The sequence below is a fragment of the Electrona antarctica genome, assembly GCF_951216825.1.
Source record: "Electrona antarctica genome assembly, chromosome: 12".
Lineage (NCBI taxonomy): Eukaryota > Metazoa > Chordata > Actinopteri > Myctophiformes > Myctophidae > Electrona > Electrona antarctica.
This window is the reverse complement of record NC_136793.1, coordinates 51,532,508-51,554,815: the sequence shown is the minus strand read 5'-3', so window position 1 is coordinate 51,554,815 and position 22,308 is coordinate 51,532,508. Positions and strand designations below refer to the sequence as shown.

Genomic DNA, 22,308 nt, shown 5'->3' with positions numbered 1-22,308 from the left:
CTCATTACGTCATATTGTCTCTTTATTGTTTTACATCACCTAATCAACGAGTTAGACTTTAATATATTAGTGCCCCTCACTTCACATGGGTGTGATTTGTTTTTTAGGGGCGCTAGCCCCTCCTATAAACAGCTTTTGTCCCCACACGTCTCATATTTGCCATTGACAATGAAAGGAGAAATTAGGTCATATCCCTCAAATATGACGTGAATGTATGGCAACAAACATTACATGCCTTTGACAATGAAGGGAACATTTACGTCATATGTAGACGAGCAAATCGGCTAACCAATCTCATAAATTCAGTTCATGAGATGATGTATGATGATTTATAATGATAAGAGCGCCCCTCACTTCACACGGGTGTGATTTTTTTTATCCCGTTTTTCCATAGACTTGGCAGCCACCAAGGGGCACTGTGGCTGCCACATGACGTCACTGCTTACCATTTAGGGCGGGAACCCCTTTTGGTGTTTAAAGCATTATGTTTTACTTTAGCTATTGAAAAACAGCAGATCTACAAGCTCATAGCGCGGCACCGAGTGCCGCGCTACGAGCTTGTAGGTCTGCTATTTTTCTTTTATCCTGAAAATGTGGTGCAAATCTTTGAATATATATTCTTTCAGAGCGAACGTTTCTAACTCAAATCTTTGCTTCTGGGGGGGTCCCTGGACGTATTTTCAGATGGGGGTCGGCGGCCAATTTCATAAATTGTCTGGGGTCCTTGACATGAAATAATTTGAGAACCACTAATATAGAAACATAGGGTTTTTTCAGAAAACAGTCATGATTTAGAAGACATTTTGTAGAATCGGCCTCGGGTCTAAGTGGGTTCATGCCATGCCACATCACTGCCATATGCCCAAATATGGAGATCATGTACTGTATATGGTGTTATATAAATGACCGTCGCATCATGTACTGTATATGGTGTTATATAAATGACCGTCGCATCATGTACTGTATATGGTGTTATATAAATGACCGTCGCATCACACCAATTCATCAGAACATGGAAGGTTTCGCCAGTGGCTCCCAGGAGGGTTCGTCGTCCCCCGAAGATCGAGGCAGGGCAGAGGCTTCCGCTGCATCCCCTCAAGGGCCATCTTCCGAAGGCGGCAGTTTCTTCTATTTGCAGGAGATCGATACGGACCATGTTGACACGGTGAGTGGCTTTATTCATAACTTTATGTGATAAATAAAATGGGGCCAATATGTAGCTGATTCAGTGGTTTGTCTTAATTAAAATATCTTAAAAAAAAAAAAAAAAAGTCAAACCCCTTGAAGGGGTTTCCAGCAAAATGAGGAACATGTTTAACCACTTTATTGGGAAACAAATCACACTTGTGTGAAGTGAGGGGCGCATCATGCATCACATTCCGTGCCAATCACATCATTTCCCTGGTACAAACGCAAAGCTGGGCATAGGAGGGCCTATAGTGCCCCACAAAAAGAGACATTGTGACGACGTCGGCTTGTAGATTTACCGGCCAATTACGTTATTTTCGACCCTCCTATGCACAGCTTTGTGTGTTGGTGTCTGTGTACACCATATAGCGATGATTTGATTGGCTGAGCAATGTGTGAACCCCGTAGCGATGATCTGATTGGCTGCGCACGGAATCTGATGTATGGCGATAAGAGCGTCCCTCACTTCACACAGGTGTGATTTAAAGGTTTTATCTTTGGCCTATATGGGATGCCTATAATTCCATTACAAAGAATGTACGCCACTGTGATAACTAATTATTCCGATCAGCTGCAGGTTTCATAGGCTTGTTTTAACCCATTCAGGCCTGACGTCGAAATTTAAAAAAAAAAGTTTTCTAAATCATGACAATTTTCGGAAAGATTTGAGGCACATTTTAACGATTTTAAAAAAATAGCAGACCTACAAGTTCATAGCGCGCCACTCGGTGGCGCGCTATGAGCTTGTAGATCTGCTATTTTTCAATAGCTAAATTATAACAATGTTTAAAACACCAAAAGGGCTTCCCGCCCCAAAATGGGTTAATGGTTAATGTGGTTAAACGCTAACGTGACATGGATGCGTTCCAGGTCTCAATGGATTAATTGGGGGAGGGTGGGGGTCATGAAAACGTTTGAGAACCACTGCTCTTATTAGTATACTTAACTGTATAATACATGGATGGCCCTATAATCATCTTATTATTATCCCAGCTGTGAGCACCTTAACCCATTCTGGGCGGGAACCCCTTTTGGTGTTAGCATTATGTTATGCTTTAGCTATTGAAAGATAGCAGATCTACAAGCTCAGAGCTTGTAGGTCTGCTATTTTGGAAAAATCGAAGAACCACTGACATAGAAACATAGCCTTTTCAGAAAACTGTCAGGATGTAGAAGACATTTTTAGAATCTGATCTCAGGTCAAAATGGGTTTTTCACAAACAACAGAATAGGTATAGTCAAATTGTTAGCTATAACCGATCCTGTTTTGGTGCCGTTTTTTACTGTTAATAACCGAATGTCCCCAAAGAGGTTGTCGCCGGTGACTAACAATCATTAACTCTTCATTCACAGACGTCGCTGCCTGAGGACAATAAACAAGGGAGAAGGGGAGAGCATTTTACGTGGCTCTGTTTGACATCGCAGCACGGCACGGTGGCGGCCACATGGGAGAACGGGGACGGAGAAGCGCTGAAGCCATATGACATCACATTAGAGTTACCCGGGGAAAGAACGCGATACATCGAGGTTAAATCCTCCAAAGCCGACTGGAGCGAAGAATTCTATCTCACGCAAACCGAATACAAATGGGCCATCGCCAACGAGGACAACTATGACATCTACCGCGTTGCCTTCGTGGAGGGCGAAAAGCCGGTGCTGTACAAGTTGGAGAGCTGGGCCCACCACTCGGCCGTCGATAGACCGCCAAAGAAGGAGAAGAGAAAGGCCATGCGTTTTATTGAGCGCATTTTGAAACTGAGACAGAATGAGGAAGGCGCTGGAAGAGAGTGATAGTGCAAAAGAAACAGAAACTAAAACTAAAAAAAAATCACACCTGTGTGAACTGAGTGGTGTAAGGTCTTATATAGACTGATCAGCTGTGGTCTGACATAATGTCTGACGTAATGAAATCACACCCGTGTGAACTGGGACAGACAGACAGACTAACAAAGCCAGTTGTAGGAGTGGTTTAAACCACTCAAAAAAAAAACTAAAGGGCACAAGGAGGTACTGTCACAGTGCCATTGGTAGACAGATGTGGGGAAATGATTAACACAAATCACTCAAAGTGCTCTCAGTGGTAAAATCACCCAGAAGTTATTAATATCCACCTCTTTCATAATACATGCCTACAAGATATTACAATACTTACATGGCACCAAAGCTTGCTGTATGTCATTAGCATGCCTTATTATTCTAGACTACACCGACGGTATTAGCAGTGAGAAGTTTGGAAAGTTCCTTTACATCCAAAATATGGGTGTAAACGGCTTAGTGAATCGGGCCCAAGGAAACTGATAAGGAACTATACAGTTGGAGGCCATCGATATTGTCCTTTTCTTTTTGCTGAGGTTTGCGTGATCTGCGCAAAAGGACAGTTAACCCATTTTGGGGGCGGGAACCCCTTTTTGGTGTTTTAAACATTATGTTATAATTTAGCTATTGAAAAATAGCAGATCTACAAGCTCATAGCGCGCCACCGAGTGGCGCGCTACGAGCTTGTAGGTCTTCTATTTTTGAAAAATCGTGAAAATATTTATTTCAGAAAACTGGAGGATTTAGAAGGATTTTTTTAAATGTTGAGGTCAGGCCTAAATGGGTCAAATGATAAGGGACAATATCGGTGGCACCCAACTGTACCACCAAGAAGGATGTGTGTGGAGCCACCGCCAGGAGGAGGAGGGGAAAATAATCTGGATTACCGCCTATGTGGAACTCAAGTGAAGAGGCACACTTTGTCTGTGACTAAAAGCACAAAAGCGACTCTCCTATACAGGCTGATTCAGCACTTCATGGAAGATGAACTCCTGCTCGCTTAACACCGTCTATGAAACTGAAGGTTTTGGGAAGCAAACTACAATAATAACACAATAATAACATGCATAGGGAAGCATTATGCAACCTGTTGTATCCTACCCCTCGTATCCATTGTCAGAATACCCGTTGTACCTGGCTGTGCATCTTTTATGCCCTTATATGGGGTTTTCTGTAGGCTATCCTAAAAGGTGTTCCTTTTAATTATGCCCATACACAGTTCCACGTGAGGCATGCTCCAGGCAGTGTAGAGTAGGAGAGTAGCGACACGCTTTGATCTCGTGCCTATGGACTATAGTTCCAAACACATTGCTCCTATGGCTGGAACTATCCCATTGAGATAGAATGAGCACTTCCGCATTCCATTGTTTCAATGGGAGTCAACGCTAGTGTCGCCACTCTCTTACTAGATTACTCTGGCTCCAGGCTGATCTATGATGTCATATTAATGACATACTCCAGTCCATACATGGGGATTTCGGTCAAGTACGTGGGCATGACCTTTGGGGCAAGTAGAACATGATCTGTACTTGCCTGATGGGCAAGTACAGTGCCTCTGAGATCTTGATGTTTTGTATCAGAAATTAAAAATGAATAAAGACATTAATATAATTCAAATGTTTTTCTTTCTATTTTCCTTATAATATCCAACCATTTGTCTGGTATTGAGTTGTGCTTGAAATGTACTGTAATTCTCCAAAATGTTAAATGCAAGGCTGAGACACCAAAAGAGTGTCTCAGCCTTGCAGTCGCTCGTCACCTATATTAATTAAGGTGTCTTACTGGTTTATATATTTTTTATATTATGCTGCTGTAACATTATATCTCATCATCTCATAATTATAAGTTTTCCACTTGGCTTAATACACCTCCAGATTCATTGGCTTTTCATTACGGAACACTATGCATGGGGTACTTCCGGAGTCGAGAAATCCCACACAATCTGAAAATCACACCCGTGTGAACTGAGTGGTGCAAGGTCTTATATAGTCTGATCAGCTATGTCAGTGACGTCACACACTAACCATAGTAACCATGCTCACCTTTGCACGGACACGTACACAGGTACACAAACATACAGACAAAGCTGGTTGTTGGAGTGGTTTGCACCACTCAAAAATGAACTGATACATATTGTAAATAAGGGGTCTCGGCGTATACATCGAATAAATAAGGGGGGAATTCACTTTGGAAAGTTGTATTACGTACATCGTGTTTTTGTTCAATTCCATTTTGGGTATAGTTTTGAATATAAGGTGTCTGTTCTGACACCTTATATTCTCTGATGTTTATTTCACTGGTAAAATTGGACTAATACAATTCTGTTATTCATGATTGTCACCTTGCTGAAACATAACATTTCTTGAAGAGATTTTGGCAAGTGACACAGTACTATAATAATAATAATAATAATAATACATACAATTTAACTAGCGCTTTTCAAGGTACCTAAAGTCGCTTTACAGAAATAAATAAAATAAAAACAGTTTTATTAGAAAAAGTATTACAGAAGTATACTAGTACTTCTGTATTACAGTATACATTTAAGCTTAACCTGTAGCTTTTGTGTGAGATGTTTTCCGTTTTCAGATAGATAAATGTATGTATTCATCGTATAGGAAAACATTTGCTGTTAAATAATATATATATATATATATATTCAAAGACTTGCGCCAGCTAAAGTTTATGGTTTAAAGCTATAAAGGTGACACAGATGGTGTCCTCAGGTCTGAGTGGTTCTCATTCAGCCATGGGTGTCGTCAGTGGTGGAAAGTAACTAAGTACTTTTACTTTAAGTACTGTACTTGAGTACAATTTTGAGGTATTTTTACTTTAATTGAGTATTTCCAATTTCCAGTACTTTTACTTCTACTCCATTACATCTCAGAGCCAATTTTTTAACTTTTACTTTAACTTTTTAACTTTATACTTTAGTTACTAGTAGTTACTTTTAAGTTTTTATTAGAAAACATACATTAACCACTTCAACCCTATACATTTCGGCCATTTGAAAATAGCCGGTCTACAAGCTCACAATGCGTCGCAACGCATTGTGAGCTTGTAGATCGGCTATTTTCAAAAGATTTTGTACACAGTTTGAACTTGTGAAATGGGACATTCTGCAACATGAGTACTTTTACTTTTAGTACTTGAAGTACATTTTGATGCCGATACTTTTGTACTTTTACTCAAGTACATTTTCAATTCCGTACTTTTACTTGTAACGAAGTAGTTCTAAATTGCAGTATTGGTACTTTTACTTAAGTAAAACAATTGAGTACTTTTTCCACCACTGGGTGTCATCAGCTCTTCCAGGGCTCTGTCTCTGTGGTTGGTGTTTTAAACATTATGTTATAATTTAGCTATTGAAAAATAGCAGATCTACAAGCTCATAGCGCGCCACCGAGTGGCGCGCTACGAGCTTGTAGGTCTGCTATTTTTGAAAAATCGTGAAAATCATTCAGTCATGGGTGTCATCAGCTCTTCCAGGGCTCTGTCTCTGTGGTTCTCGTGGACGAGCAGAACCTCCTTGATGGCGTTCTGCTGGAAGCCCATCTCCTTGAACTGAGTGAGGAGGCGCAGGAACTCAGCAGCCTGGGAATGAACCACATGTGTGGATGAATGAAACAGTGCAACAGGTGAGTAAAGGTTGAAACGAACCAACGTTGTTACATACAATGAGATAACTGAAGCCTGGGCCGTGGCTCACCAGTCCAGGCACCTTGGCTGGTAATCCAGTGTGCCGCGGGTTCGACTCCCGATCCCGACGGCCTTTATGTCCCCCCCCCCCCCCCCCCCCTCCATCCCTCTCCCCATTTCCTGTCTGTCCCTCCATAAGAAAATATATAAAATAAAGGCGAAAGCCACAAAAAAACATAAAAAAAAAAGAAAATAAGATAACTGAAGGTTAGAAACCTATATATGTTTTGTTGAATTTATGTTTTTTTTTTGTTGCAAATACATGGCCGCATATTGGTGCGTATATAGAGGGTATGCGCATGCATACAGTGAATGGCAGACTGAGTGGCAAATCGAGTGGCAAAGTGAGTGACAAAGTGAATTTAATGTTGTTTAAAGTAACTTAATGCAATCAAATGGGACTTTTCTGTTTGGATGTATGGGCTGTCAAGGCCAGAAAGTAGTTTTTTGCCACTCAGTGGGCGTTCCCGCTAACTTCCGGGAATGATGACGATGTCATGCGCATATACCTCTATTACAATATCCTCACAGCCCACTGTCCACAGAAGGCGAACCACCTTAAAGGAGCATTCAGTGATTTGGGTGATTTGGAAAACCACCCAGTCCGCCCCGGTAACAAAATGTGCACATGCACGCTCTACAGTGGGAGGAAGTGCAACAGGCCAACAGCATGTGCACCAAGGCCCGCCCCCAGTCGATCATGATTGGAGGAAGGCCCCTCTCATCCTGATTGGATGAAGGCTTTGCCACCCGCCACCAAAACTGAAACTAGGGTTTTTTGACCCCAGGGGCTCACTGGGGACAGGGAGGAACTCCGTATATGGTCAGCACACTCTATAGTAGGGAGGATTATCCAGAAAAACAGAAAAAAAATAGAAAAAGTGCCCTTCTGGGCACAGGTCTCCACCAGGAGGATAGGAGTGTGTGTGTGATGTTTGGCAAAATGTTTAGGAACAATATAAACGTGTGTGTGTGTGACGCGGCTTGGCCTGTTGTAGCGCCACCATGAGGCTGATTTGAAAACTGTCAAGTGACATTTCTTCCAAAGCCTAGTGGGAATATGCATGGACAGTTTCACCACAATCGGACGCTGCGTTGAGTAGTTGTGGCGATTTGTACAAAACGGGTACAAAGCGGGCTACTCCTGAAAGGTTTAGAAGCCAATCGTAGCCAATGAGGGTGGATTATGAGAAATCAAACAAACCCGTGTTGATCACATGACCAGTGTTGTTCAAGTTACTTTTAAAAAGTAAAGAGTTATAGTTATAGTTACTTATCTAAAAAAGTAACTTTTTTTTAGATAAGTTACTTTACTTTACTTTACTTTATGAAAGTAACTTGAAAAGTTACTTTACTTTACTTTAAAAAATAATAATATAAAAAACGATTTTTTTTTTGTTCTGTCGCACAGTAAGAGAAAAGACAACTCCCTCCTAACATTATGAAATGTAGTGGAACAATAAAACATGTTCAGAAATTTTGACAGGCATTGTAGCCTCAACTTGCCTTCAAAACAAATGGTGCTGTGCAAATTTGCAATATGAAAAAAAATAATAATAATCAAATAAAAAATGAGTCCATATAGGCCTATCTGCAGTGTTAGAGAGATATTCTAATTTATCAAATGTATTTTTGAGCTCATCTTCCATTTTAGAATATTCACTGTTCAGGTATTTGGAAAATGTATTTCTGCACATTGGCCCTGCTTTCACTAGTATTTTGCTGACCAGTGCTCTGAAAGGAACAGACTCCACCGTTGAGGGGAAGCATTTCCTCAACAACATACCTGGCAAGTGGCAATCATTTTGTCAAGTTGACTCTTGGTGACATGCCTCTGTGGCGATTTAAAATCGATCTTTGTCTGTTTTGGTGATGTGAGGCAGCCTAGCTCATGGACTGATTTAAGATGCTTTCTTAGATTTGCATTGTGGACAATGCTTTCTGTCCGCCACATAATTAGCATTTTCACCTCAATGCTTTTCTCGGGGGGAGAGGGCAGCCCTATCACTGTGCCCGGGGAGGTGGCCACGCGTCCCCGTTAGCATGCAACGGTGTGCAAGGCTAACGCACGGCTAACGTCAGGCACTGTGCTGCGCAGGAGGGACGCTTGTATTTCCAACCCACAAAGCATCCGATCTCGCTGTCGTCCGCATTTGCCATTGTAGCGTGTGGTAATAATGTTCGTTCAACCGGCGTTTTCTGTGTATGCGTTACGAGGGTTTGTGTGTCTGAGTTTAGAACTGTTACCACAGCCATACGAAAGACCCGCCCTACTCTGTCAGACTGTCTCTGATTGGCTTACCCTGAAATCTGTCCCTACGTTAGCCAATCAATGACCTCTTCTGCGACGTGCTTTGTTCATCAGTTAGAGTGGTCTCAGAGGCTAGTATGAGAGCACACTGTCAACAGAGTACAACACAGAGAGCGGCGCGCTCTCTCAGCAGCAGTCAGCAGCACAGAGCCTGTATGACAGACTCACGGCGCTGTATGGGGAAACTTTTCACTTGGATCATACGTTGACATAATAACGCTATAACGCGGGTAACGCTCGGACAATAACTATAAGGCCGTTATGGAATAGGGAAATGTAAAGCCTCCGTTACAAGTTACTGCAAAAAGTAGCGCCGTTAGGTAACGTAACGTGATGTAAGGGCGTTAGTTACAACACTGCACATGACTATGAAGAGCATGTGTACCGATTTGCGTGAAATGTGTTTTACATAGGTCGGCCTCCTGGTGGCGCTATAAAGAGCAGATGTGAAAAATTCCAGGCAAAGGTTTTTCCTTGGCCTCTAGGGAGTTGGCATACAAAGTTATCCACAGATCCGTGCAGTTAGGTGTAAAAACACTTTTCGGCCAGTTATAGCGCCACCATGAGGCTGAGTTGAAAATGTTCATGTGGCATTTCTTCCTCGGCCTAGTGGGAATGTGCGTGCACAATTTCACGGAAATCACACAATGTGTTCATGATTTGCAGCATTTAGTTAGAATCTGAGCACTCCTGCGAACTTTGGAAGCCAATCTTAGCCAATCAGGATGGAGTCTGAGAAATCTGAAAGACCCGTTTTGTTGAATGGCTCTAGAGAGACTGTGTACCAATTTGCGTGATGTTTGGACAAAATCTGTAGGTGTACTGTCCAAAAACTTGTTTTGCACAAAGCGGCCTCCTGGTGGCGCTATAACAGGCCGTTCTGGAAAGTTTGGGGCAGAGGTTCATCGTTGGCATCCAGGGAGTGTGTGTGCAAAATGTGGCATCGACCGGGTTAACGGTGCCGGAGATTAGCTGTTCACAGACGGAAGGACGGACGGACGGACGGACGGACGGACGGACGGACGGACACACACACACACACACACGGACGGACGGACGGACGGACGGAGTGCAAAACATACTCTCTCCCCATGCCTTCGGCCTGGTGGAGACAATAAGTGATATTTGAATTAAGTAAAATCACTGAATATACCTTTAAGATGTTTAGAGAGAGAGTGCTGCCATTGAGGGGTCAGAAAACAGCGCGGTCACGTGACCCACGTAGCCCTCGAGAGTGACAAGCTGGAGTTTTAAATGCATCGTTTTCAATGAGAGCAGTGCAGATATCAGCAATTCTAGGTCATGTGTGCAACATGGCAACTGTTTTAAAGTGTTGTACAGTGACAACTAAAGTCTCCGTGATAATTATTTTATGCTATTACTAAGAAACGATCTTAAAGAAAGTGATTTAAGATCATTTAAGCTGGGCTCTCTTGCGTTCACTCACTGAAGTGACTCAAAGGCAGTATTCTCGATACTGCCCGCTCAGAAACTCCGAGGCACCCAGCTATACAGCATTGCAGAAACTCTTATTGTGCTCTTTCGAGACGTCAATATTATTGTAAATCAGAAAACAAGGTTTCCAAAAAATAACCTGTGATGTCTTTCATTTGCCTGTATTATTTTTTACAAAGGCCACAGTCATTTAAAATCACACCCGTGTGAACTGAGTGGTGCAACTCCCCTCTATTGGTTCTCTGTATCGTTCCAATTTGCATCGTTCCAATTTCTTCTCTGTATCGTTCCAATTTCAGTTCCTATTAGTTCTCTGTATCGTTCCAATTTGTATCGTTCCAATTTCTTCTCTGTATTGTTCCAATTTCAGTTCCTATTAGTTCTCTGTATCGTTCCAATTTGTATCGTTCCAATTTCTTCTCTGTATCGTTCCAATTTGTATCGTTCCAATTTCAGTTCCTATTGGTTCTAACACGATCTCTCTCTCTCTGTTTCTGGCACAACAGCGCCACTTTTGGTGCTCATTGGTACTGGTCACACACACACAAACAAACATAGTTGAACACGGACATTGCTGTTCCTTGGAGTGGTTGCACCACTCAAAAATGATGCTTGATGCTTGACCTTGTCTACGCGACTCCCATACATTGTTTCCACACTTGAGCAGACAGGCGCGGCCGTTTTCCGCTGTCTGCCAGCCGTCTTTTCCGGGTTTTTAGACAGCTGGTGGATGGAAAACAAGCTCCACCCACGCGGCAGAATACCGCGACGGCCAGATTCCCGTAAAAGCTTGGGTGGATGGAGCTTCATTTCCGTGGGTGGAGCTTCATTTCCATCCACCAGCTGTCTTAAAAACCCGGAAGAGACGCGGGCAGACAGCGGAAAACGGCCGCGCCTTGTCTGTCCAGGTCTGACAAAAGCTATATAGAGTCCAGTGTATTCCGTCCACTTCCGGTGCAGGGCTTTGTATTTACTATTCGCCTCTCCATATAGCCACAGTCCCATGAAGTGCACGGAGATGTCGCAACTCTCCTTCTTTCTTTTTTTTAATAATTTTTATCCCACGATTTTGTAACCCATTTTTCACCCCTATGTCAATTATCTAATGTGATCCTGGGCTCTACACACCCTCCGCCAACCTAGTCCCCATATATGGGGGACATGGGGAGAGCAACGGACTTGAACTCATGCTTCCTTCATGCCTGAGTGTCCAAGTTGCTCCTTTACACCTGACAGGGGGGAGTTTCCCTGGTTGGACGTAGCGCGTGGAAGGAACACGTTATTCCAACCAGTTCCTTTCCCCTCCATCAGGCGCCCCGGCTGACCAGGAGGAGGCAGTTTAGAGACCAGGATTACTGCATGTTTTTTGTGAGGGTACCTACCCTAGGCCCTAGGGGACTCGGGGAGAACATGCAAACTCCACACAGAAAGGCCCTTTCGCCAACCCCGCCTCGGGTATGGGCACTGATGACGCGGAGGAGGAGACAGGCCGCCAGCACCCACAGCGCCCCGAGCGGGAATCGAACCCAGGACCTTCTAGCTGTGAGGCGACAGCACTACCAACTGTGCCACCGTGCCCCCGCAACTCTCCTTCAATGGCTCTGCTTCATACGACCACTGATGATTTTACTGTGCAGTTGTCTCCGCTTCCCAGTGTTGATTTCGCCGACTAAAACTAAGACGGAAATTGTTCGTCGACTGCCTTTTTCCACTAGCGAAAACTAAATGGAAACATTCCAGGTGACTAAAATGTGACTAAAACTATTCAAGAGACTCTGACTAAAACTAAAATCAAAATGTGCTGCCAAAAACACTGCGGAGTGCTTCGATCCCAACCTGACGTGTTCCTCACCTTGCTCTCGCAGCACTGAAACATCTCCAGAGCCTCCTCTACCTGGGCTTCATCATAACCCGACGCACACAGACGCTCACGGGCCACCAGGTAGGTCAGGATCTGGTGTCAGAAGTACAAGGAATCCAGGGAAAACATCGTTTTGAGTTAAATTAAGACAGAGGATTTGAAGGTATATCCCCCATATTTTCAAATGGGAGGGTCAGCAGCCAATTACAGAGAATTCTTGGGGTCATTGACACGAAGCCGTGGTTTCAACCTTCTTTGGTATAGGCCTCGACCCCCAGAAATATGTGAAGTGATACACACTTGGAAATAGGTCTTGAGGCATTACATTTTGTTTGACTCAGTTCCCACAGATACAAAAATGTGAAAATAGCTGATCTACAAGCTCACAACGAGGCATTGTAGATCAGTTATGTAATGGGAAAATGACATTTCAATCCATGTAAGGCAACTGCTCACAGAGGTAAGAGAGTAAATAACTCTTTCACCTGTTACCTTTTAGCAGTCAAAAGCCTATTTGTGTGAATTCTAGCAGACTGGAAGAACAGCCATATAAGGCCATGTGTTAAAGGAGTGTCCTGTTGCTTTTCAACCATGTGTTTTTATTTTGGGAACTCTCACATTGTATAAGAGAGGGTGTCAACCTGTGATTGGGAGATGTCATGATACTTTGGTGTTGTGTCATTCTCCAGGAGCGCTCTTGTAATAAATCCATGATTGTGTTCTCAACACTTTTAAACCTTTCCTTGATCTGGACTTCAACTTCATTATACTTTGATTATGATTTGATTATCCAGTACAGTTATTTTCACAATATTTGGCTCTTTCTTTTTAGTTGACAATTTGGCCAATGTTTGACCAGTTTTTTTATAGTACTGTTTGTTGATGACATTTGATGCATTGATGATTCATTTCATTTCCTTTTCTAGGTATTAAAAAGGTCATACAGGTCCTTAAATTGTCACTTTACTGTCAACCCCCTCAAAACCATGTGCGGACCTAGCCTAGGCTAGCCCAGACTCATATCACACTGTCGCGTCCTCCACAGGCAATTTGTTTTTTGCCAACGGCAGATTCGTGTCTGGTTTATTAGCCAGGCTAGTGCCGAGGGCCCACCCTGATGGAGGTTCGCAACCAGTGTTGTTTTCGTCGACTAAAACTATGACTAAAAATGTTCGTCGACGACCTTTTTTCACTGGCGAAAACTAAACTGTGATGACTAAAACTAAGACTAAATATACTGACAATTTCGTCAACAAATATAAACTAGACTAAAATGTATACAGTATAAGTACTTTTACACTTGGTTGCATCAAGTGTAAAATCGTCATGTCGTCATGACGGCATCGAGGCCCGCCAAAATCCATTTTAGTCGACTAAATCAACTGTAGATTTAGTCGACTAAAACTAGACTTAACACCAAGACATTCCAGGTGACTAAAATGTGACTCAAACTACATGAAAACTATGACAAGAGACCGTGACTTAAACTAAAATCTAAATTTGCTGCCAAAAACAACCGCCGGTCGCGATCCACACGGGTTGAGAACCACCTGGCGACGTACAGAACAGTATATACCTTCTCTGGGCTGCGATAGCCGGTCTTCTGCAGGGCCTGGATGGCCGTGCGTAGAGGATAGCCCTGCTCAATGACGTCTTCCAGCAGCTCTCTCTCCTCCTGACTCAGAGCTGACAGCAGCTCTGCAGATGAGTCAAGGAAAATCCCATGAGATCCACAAGGCCGTGGAACCTATGGGGTGAGACAGAGGGTGTGTGTGTGTGTGTGTGTGTGTGTGTGTGTGTGTGTGTGTGTGTGTGTGTGTGTGAACCTGTAGCATGAAGGGAGGAACAGAACAGCACCGAACTGCATACTGCAGGCTCTTGGACTGATCTTTAGCAAAACAGGAAGGGACTAGAAAAACATGTCGCTCATGAACAGCCTAGAATACTGTTTCCCAACCAGTGGGTCGGGACCCATTCGTGGGTCGCAGACACATTCCCAAAAAAGCTTAAAGGAGCATTCAGAGATTTGGGTGATTTGGAAAAAAACCCGGTCCACCCGGTAACAAGATGTGCACATGCACACGCTCTACAGTGGGGGAAGTACAACAGACCAACAGCACGTGCACCAATGCCCGCCCCACTCGATCATGATTGGAGGAAGGCCCCTCTCATCCTGATTGGATGAAGGCTTTGCCACCCAAAGCCCAAACCGAAACTAGGGTTTTTGACCCCAGGGGCTCACTGGGGACATGGAGGAACTCCTTATATGGTCAGCACACTTTATAGTAGGGAGGATTATCCAAAAAATAAGAAAAAAATAACAAAATCCAATGATTTCTTTCAGGAATGTCATGAAGAAATGAAAGAAAAATCTGAGAAATTCCATAAATTAGAACAGATAAAGTAGTGAAAATAGCCGATCTACATAATCTCACAATGTGGCCTGAAGTGACACATTGATGAGCTTGCAGATCGGCTATTTTATCACTAGTTTGGCTCCCGAGGAAATATCTCATTTCTGTTTTGGGTCACGGGCTGAAAAGTTTGGGAACCACTGGCCTAGAAAAAGCATGCTGGCACATGAGGAACAGAATCTATACTAACTGGCACCTGAACTGTGAACCTACAGTAGCGAGGGATTGACATCAACACTGAACATACACAGGCACCTAACTGGCACCTGAACTGTGAACCTACAGTAGCGAGGGATTGACATCAACACTGAACATACACAGGCACCTAACTGGCACCTGAACTGTGAACCTACAGTAGCGAGGGATTGACATCAACACTGAACATACACAGGCACCTAACTGGCACCTGAACTGTGAACCTACAGTAGCGAGGGATTGACATCAACACTGAACATACACAGGCACCTAACTGGCACCTGAACTGTGAACCTACAGTAGCGAGGGATTGACATCAACACTGAACATACACAGGCACCTAACTGGCACCTGAACTGTGAACCTACAGTAGCGAGGGATTGACATCAACACTGAACATACACAGGCACCTAACTGGCACCTGAACTGTGAACCTACAGTAGCGAGGGATTGACATCAACACTGAACATACACAGGCACCTGAACTGTGAACCTACAGTAGCAAGGGATTGACATCAACACTGAACATACACAGGCTCCATGATCAACATCATTAAGAATGGAAAGCATTTTTGTTTTAAGTTAAGTTTAAGTTTTGAGTTAAAAGACCCATTTTGGGGCGGGAACCCCTTTTGGTGTTTTACTTTAGCTACTTTAGCTATTGAAAAATAGCAGATCTACAAGCTCATAGCGCGGCACTTACTTGCGCTACGAGCTTGTATAGGTCTGCTATTTTTGAAAAATCATGAAAATGTGGCGCAAATCTTTGAATATATTCTTTCAGAGCGAATGTTTTTAACTCATATCTTTGCTTCGGGGGGGGGGGGGGGGGGGGGGTGTCCCTGGAACAAGAAAATTGACCTTCTGCCTGCGGTTTCTACCAGCGGGGCCTGCAGAGTACGGCCGCGGCTGGGAGGGGCTGCCCGGACGGGACTTCAAGGAGGGTTTTCTAGACGCCTTGTTGTGTCTTCTGTGGCAGCGAGGACTGGTCTGCTGCGTTGCAGGGGCAGCTTGTCTGGGCTCAGCGCACCTGTGTCCTCCCCCAAGGCTGATGAGAGAGAGAGAGAGAGAGAGAGAGAGAGAGAGAGAGAGATGCATTTGGTGTCTGTCTCCCCAGGGCCCAAACGTACAACAATAATACATTATGAATTAAATGTACATGTGCCACCTATTTCAAAAACAGTGAAAACAGGCGATCTATAAGCTTGTATCTTCACTATTTCTTAAAGGTTTTTTTTTTCAATTTATGGAATTGAATTAGTCCTGTATGTATGTATATGTATGTATGTATGTATGTATAATGTATGTATGTATGTATGTGTGTGTGTGTGTGTGTGTGTGTGTGTGTGTGTGTGTGTGTGTGTGTGTGTGTGTGTGTGTGTGTGTGTGTGTGTGTGTTTTATTTTTATTTTTTGTAGGAAGTGTAACATAACATAACCGTGACCCCCAGAAAGGGTTCAGACCCCATTGCTTATTAGGAAACAGCCTAGTGCTCTTGATGCGTATAGTAGGTCTCTGGTCTCATGGTCATGCACGCAGCCGAACCTCTCTCCTCCTCTGCTCCTGGGGCGACACCGCGCTCCGTCGTCCGCGTCGTCCGCATTGGCGGCGGAGGAGGAGGAGGAGAACACCTCCTCGTCCTCGGAGTAGCCGGCCGCCACCTCACTGCTGGAGATGAGCAGGCGAACGGAGCGATGCTGGGGCCGGTGGGCCCAGGCTTCCACCACAGAGCCCAGGCTGTGGCGCCTCCTTGGGGGACGAGAGGAGGAGGAGGAGGCCCCCGCCCCCCCGGGGGCATGGAGCAGGCGGCTGGCCCTGCGGACCTCCCGAGGGCTGGTGAACATCATCCAGTACGGGGGACACGACGGAGACTCCTGGTAGACGGGCCACGCGTCCCTGCCGTAGCCATGCTGGAGGCCGGTTAACACCCAGTTCTCCAGGGTGAACTCGTACTGTTAAAAGGACCAATAATACCGGCGTGTTATATAAAAAAAGGGGTTTCATTATACAATATCAAGGTGCAACATCAAGCATTATTGATGTATGTGTGGATAATATACTATGTATATCAGTGCTTCCCAAACGTTTTAGTTTGAGACCCGAGACGCAAACTATAGTGAAAATATCAGATCTTCAAGCGACGTGTTGTGAGCTTTTTTATTTCTTTTTTTAATAGTTCCTATTTTTCCTAGTTTTATAGATCTCTTTGTGTTTTTCATTTGTTTTTTGAGTGGTGCAACCACTCCTATATATTATAGACAGCCATGTGTGTCCCTGGGTCCCTGGGTCTGTCCGAGCAAGAAAATAGCATTATAGCGTTTGTTCACCACCAAGTGTCACTGTTGCACAGCCTAACACACAGACACACACAGGCCAGGGAGGAGGGCTTGTACAGTACAGTACAGTACACTACAGCACAGCACAGCACAGCACAGCACAGCACAGCACAGCACAGCACAGCACAGCGCAGCGCAGCGCAGCACCACTCAATTCAGACGGGTCTGATTTTTAATCTTTGGAAAATGGCCCACGGGTAGCCCTGCTGTATATATGAGCCCTTGCTGACCTCAGTGTCGCGTAGGATCTGCAGGTAGTCAGGGATGTGGATGTCTGGAGCTGTCACTGCTTCCATTGGTTCCACCAGTGAGCCCAGTGCCGTCTCAAATGGAAGCTCGTCCAGGTTGTTCATTGTCACCAAACCATACACCTGAGATATAACAAAAAAATGACAATAACAATTATTATAGACACTTCTCCCCGCCCTATGACAGTTCAAAATGTTTCCTACATTGTGATGCAATTTTGAAATATTTAAATATATTTGGAATAGGTTACATTTAACAAAGGTGTTTTAAACATTTTTAAAACATTTTCCATTGACCACCTGTATTCCGTGGACCACTGGTTGAGAAACAGTGGTCTTCAAGCGAAGGCTCCCAAACCTTTCAGGCTTTTCAATTTGGAATTGAGGACCCCCACCCTGACAAGCGTGCACTTTTTTGGGGGGGGAAATGAGGCATTGCGGCTATATTCACAATGTTTGTCTCTTTTTCTTATGTCATATTTGACAATTTGGCCAATTTGTTTTTTTAGAAAGGTCTTAAAAGTCCTCAAATTATAACTTTAGAAATGTGCAGATACCCTGTATCAGAGCCATAGAGTAAGACAGAGTTACGACATTGAGGGGGCAGAAAACAGCCTGGTCACGTGGTTCATGTACTCGCGCGAGCCCATAGACTCCAATGCATTCCGTAAACTTCCGGTTGTCCCTTTTCAATAGAAGGCAATGTATAGAAGAGTCTGGCCCCATGAAGTGAACGGAATTGTCGTTTCTCTGTCTTATACTCTATGGCCCTGTATACACTCATACTGTATGTTGGTTTGTTTACTGCTGAGTGAGAAAACAATGTTACACATCTGCGGACCCCCAAAAATACATTTGGAGCCCCCCTGGGGGTCCCGACACCCCAGTTTGGGAAACACTGTTAGACTATAGAGCTCAGCTCATTATGTTATCAAAGAGCACATCAGAATTAGAACGAGAATCCATCTTTAACGTCACATCACATTACAAGTATAAGGGTGGGTGAAAGACTTGCTTGTGCGGGTTCATCATTGCAGTTCAAAAGGATGGAGAGAGAAGAGCATATACAGTGCATAGTCTGCATCAGGGGTGGGCAACTTTGACGATGGAGAGGGCCACTATAGTTCCACACTCACTCCCTAGGGCCATATATTATATTACTGTCGTAGCAAAAATAGCCGATCTACAAGCTCAAAACGCGCTGCGCTGCAACGCGTTTTGAGCTTGTAGATCGGCTATTTTTGCTATATTCAAATTTAAATCTTGAATTATTTTTTTGCTCTTTTTTAATTGGAATCCTGAAAATTTACATTTTTATGTAATTTCAAATGCCTTTAATTATACTTGTGTTGAGCAATGAGCTACTAATTTAGACTCAAGTAATTAAAGCAGGTCATGTTTGCATGTTGTGGAATTGTAAACAGCTGAAACCAATATTATATCAGTGTTCTGACATTAACCTGAGGGCCACATTAAGTGAAGGTGGGGGCCGCATGTGGCCCCCGGGCCGCCAGTTGCCCACCCCTGGTCTGCATGATACAATTGTGCATAATAAATGATGAATGTATAAATGAATGTATAAATATAAAAAGGAGTCCCCTATTAAAACACATCAGTTCAGGACCATGATCATTAGACGATCCATGTGAGAGCTTTGGGCGGCTAAAAGAGAAGGCCTACTCTGAATCTGAAACTCGGATCATCTGGAATCACATGCAGGTCTAGCTCTGGTCCATAGCCTTCTACTGCTTCTACGATTCTGCCCTGCAGTATAAGGCTATGGGACTTTCGGTTTGAAATCTCAAATCGAAATCAGACCAGCCTCTCCTCTTTAGCGTATTTTAAAAGAACGCTTTTGCTACTCACCAAAACAAAGGCAGGTTGTGTTATTAGAAAGCCTACTTTCCTTAGTGGACGCACTCTGAGCCCCCCACCACACGTATAAACGGTACTTTTTGGCCAGAAAGGGATTTTTTTTCACCGGAGGAAAAATATTCTCTATGAGGCAATATCGGTAGAGGGCGCATTGGAGTAACTAAAAGTATTTTTTTTCCCGGTGGAAACAAAATCCCTTTTTGGCCAAAAAGTACCGTTTATACGTGTGGTGGGGGGGCTCAGAGTGCGTCCACTAAGGAAAGTAGGCTTTCTATTGACACAACCCGTCTTTGTATTGGTGAGTAGGTCAACGTTCATGAGATTTCCACTAAAGAGAAGAGGCTCGTCTGATTTCGATTTGAGATTTCAAACCGAAAGTCCCATAGGGCAGAATCGTAGAAGCAGTAGAAGGCTATGGACCAGAGCTAATGCAGGTCCAGACATTCTTTTCAGCACTCACCTTTTTTTTGTTGTTGAAGAATATCTTCGGCAAATCCGTAGCCGTATACAAAAGCCCCGAGCAACCGAGGTGTGTATAGAGTGAATGACTATAATACTGCAGACATCATCGCACCAGATAAAGAGCTCTTCTTCATCGCTCAGGATAAATCTCCTCAGCAATAAGCCTCTGACATTATCTAGAGATGTTTACCAACAATGGCCTACAACTCCTCCCAATGTATGAATGAACGAACCATTGTAAAGCGCCTTGAGCACTTGGAAAAGCACTATAAAAAGGCAATTCATTATTATTGTTATTTAACTCCTGTTTTTACGGCCATGTTGTGATCATATTGTGATGCTCTAGTCTATATACTGTATACTAAAGCATCAACAGGTTCATTTTACATGATATCATTTAGGAGTAATGTTGCATTCTAATTTCTAACAGGGTCATGAATTTAAATTGCATGACTGTGTACAATAACTAACCTGACTCTGCTCCATCTGGCGGAGTCAGGTTATACAATAACTGCCCTTGTTGAACTTGAAATGGAGGGGGGGGGGGGGGGGGGGTTCTGGTCCTCTGGGAAGGGGAAATTGCTTTTAGAGCTTTGCCGTCATTTTTCCCTTTTTCCCCCTTTGTACATAGGCTGTAAGTGTTTTATATTTGTTGATGACATGTATTTTTGTGTTATTTTTTTTATGCCATGGTGATGAATTGAATAAACAACAAGTCCCCAGGACACTTTTGTTGTGTTATTCTTTTGGCCAAAATGTCTGACTGTATCTCGTGCTGTTCACATTTCTGACTAATAAAGTATTCAGTCAGTCAGTCAGTCTCACAGCTGATGATGGCTTAATTTTCAGTGGAAACACTCTGAACCGGATTCAATATTTGCTGGGAAAAGAGGCCTACATCAGTGGTTCTCAAAGTTTTTCATGTCAAGGACCCCCAAATTGACACTTATTAGCCCGCGGACCCTCATTTGAAAAGGTTACGCCAGTCAGGGACCCCCATAAGGGAAGATTGTTTTTACGGCTCTAGCAGTGATTTTCAACCATGCATTTTCATTTCAAGGACCCCCAGTTTCACATGCATTAGGCTACGGACCCCCATTTAATGCCATTTTTGTTTTATCTCTGGGACCCACAATTTAGACTTTATATTGTAAAATCAATGTTAATTTAACTCTAAGAGCATACAATTGGATCCATTTGGTTATTTGTACACTCTTTGAGTTACAGACCCATAAGGGTCCATTTGGTTCCAAACTAGCTGGGAGACCCCCTGGAACTCCCTCAACGACCCCTGGCGGTCCCCGGACCCCACTTTGAGAACCACTGGCCTATAGGTGAGCCGAGGGTCAAACTGCCTGGTGACCTTCTGACTCCTGGACCACCTCTATGTCCACTTAGCTACTGTATGGCCACCCACTACAGCAGGGGTCTGCAACCGTTTTTAAATGAAGTGCCATGTTTTTATTTTCTAGATTGTCAGTGTGCCATATCAACATTCATTCATTTTAATGACACCACGTGAAAAATCCCAACATATTTTGATTGTCCACAAGTTTTTCCTTCTTTTTAAATATTTTCTTTCACGTTATTATAATGATCATTGGACTCAGAGCAATGACAGAGTTCAGTTTGAATGAATGTAGAGTGCGCAGGATGTAATTTACACACAAATGTGAGGGACTTCATGAATTTATTTGACTGCATTTTTTTAAATAGTTTATTTAAAACCAAAGATTCTCTCTCACACACTTGCCAGTGTGCCAGTGATCACCATCCTTTCTGCCAATGTTGGCACTGGTGCCTAAGGTTGCCTATACCCCTGCTGACTACAGCACTAGTGTTGTGTACACATTTAATAAAATCACACCCGTGTGAACTGAGTGGTGTAAGGTCTTATATAGACTGATCAGCTGTGGTCTGACGTAATGTCTGACGTAATGAAATCACACCGTGTGAACTGGGTGACCATAGCAACCATGCTCATTGAGTGGTGTAAACCACTCCTACGACTGGCTTTGTTAGTTTACGTGTCTGTCTGTCTGTGCTCAAAAAATGAGCATGGTTGCTACGGTCACCCAGTTCACCCGGGTGTGATTTCATTACGTCAGACATTACGTCAGATCACAGCTGATCAGTCTATATAAGACCATACACCACTCAGTTCACACGGGTGTGATTTTTTTTGGTACGAACAGACACGTAAACTAACAAAGCTGAAATCACACCCGGGTGAACCGGGTGACCATAGCAACCATGCTCATTTTTTGGTTTCGAACAGACACGTAAACTAACAAAGCCAGTTGTAGGAGTGTTTTACACCACGCAATAAGGACTGCGGTCGCACGGTGCTTTCTTAAGTTATGAATGGGATTAGAGAAACGCTGAGCTACTGAAAACGTGGCACGTCACCGTGCAGAGATGAGCTGCTTACATAAGTGTGACAACAGCA

General features: G+C 43.6%; 1 protein-coding gene and 1 long non-coding RNA gene across 2 annotated transcripts; both read right to left on the bottom strand.

Moving 5' to 3' along the window:
- Positions 1 to 6,459: 6,459 nt before the first annotated feature.
- LOC306934454 (uncharacterized protein) lies at positions 6,460 to 16,785 on the bottom strand (the record flags this gene model as incomplete). The annotated part of the gene is made up of 5 exons (XM_079517022.1): positions 6,460 to 6,597; positions 12,321 to 12,422; positions 13,906 to 14,076; positions 15,800 to 15,986; positions 16,484 to 16,785. 5 exons carry the CDS (start codon positions 16,783 to 16,785, stop codon positions 6,460 to 6,462), a joined length of 900 nt encoding a protein of 299 aa, XP_079373148.1.
- A 25-nt stretch (positions 16,786 to 16,810) lies between these two features.
- On the bottom strand, positions 16,811 to 19,957 carry LOC306934119. The gene is made up of 3 exons (XR_013791290.1): positions 19,858 to 19,957; positions 17,505 to 17,645; positions 16,811 to 16,890 (listed from the first exon to the last, which is right to left on the bottom strand). It is a non-coding gene; the product is annotated as an uncharacterized lncRNA (long non-coding RNA).
- Between the last annotated feature and the right edge of the window lie 2,351 nt (positions 19,958 to 22,308).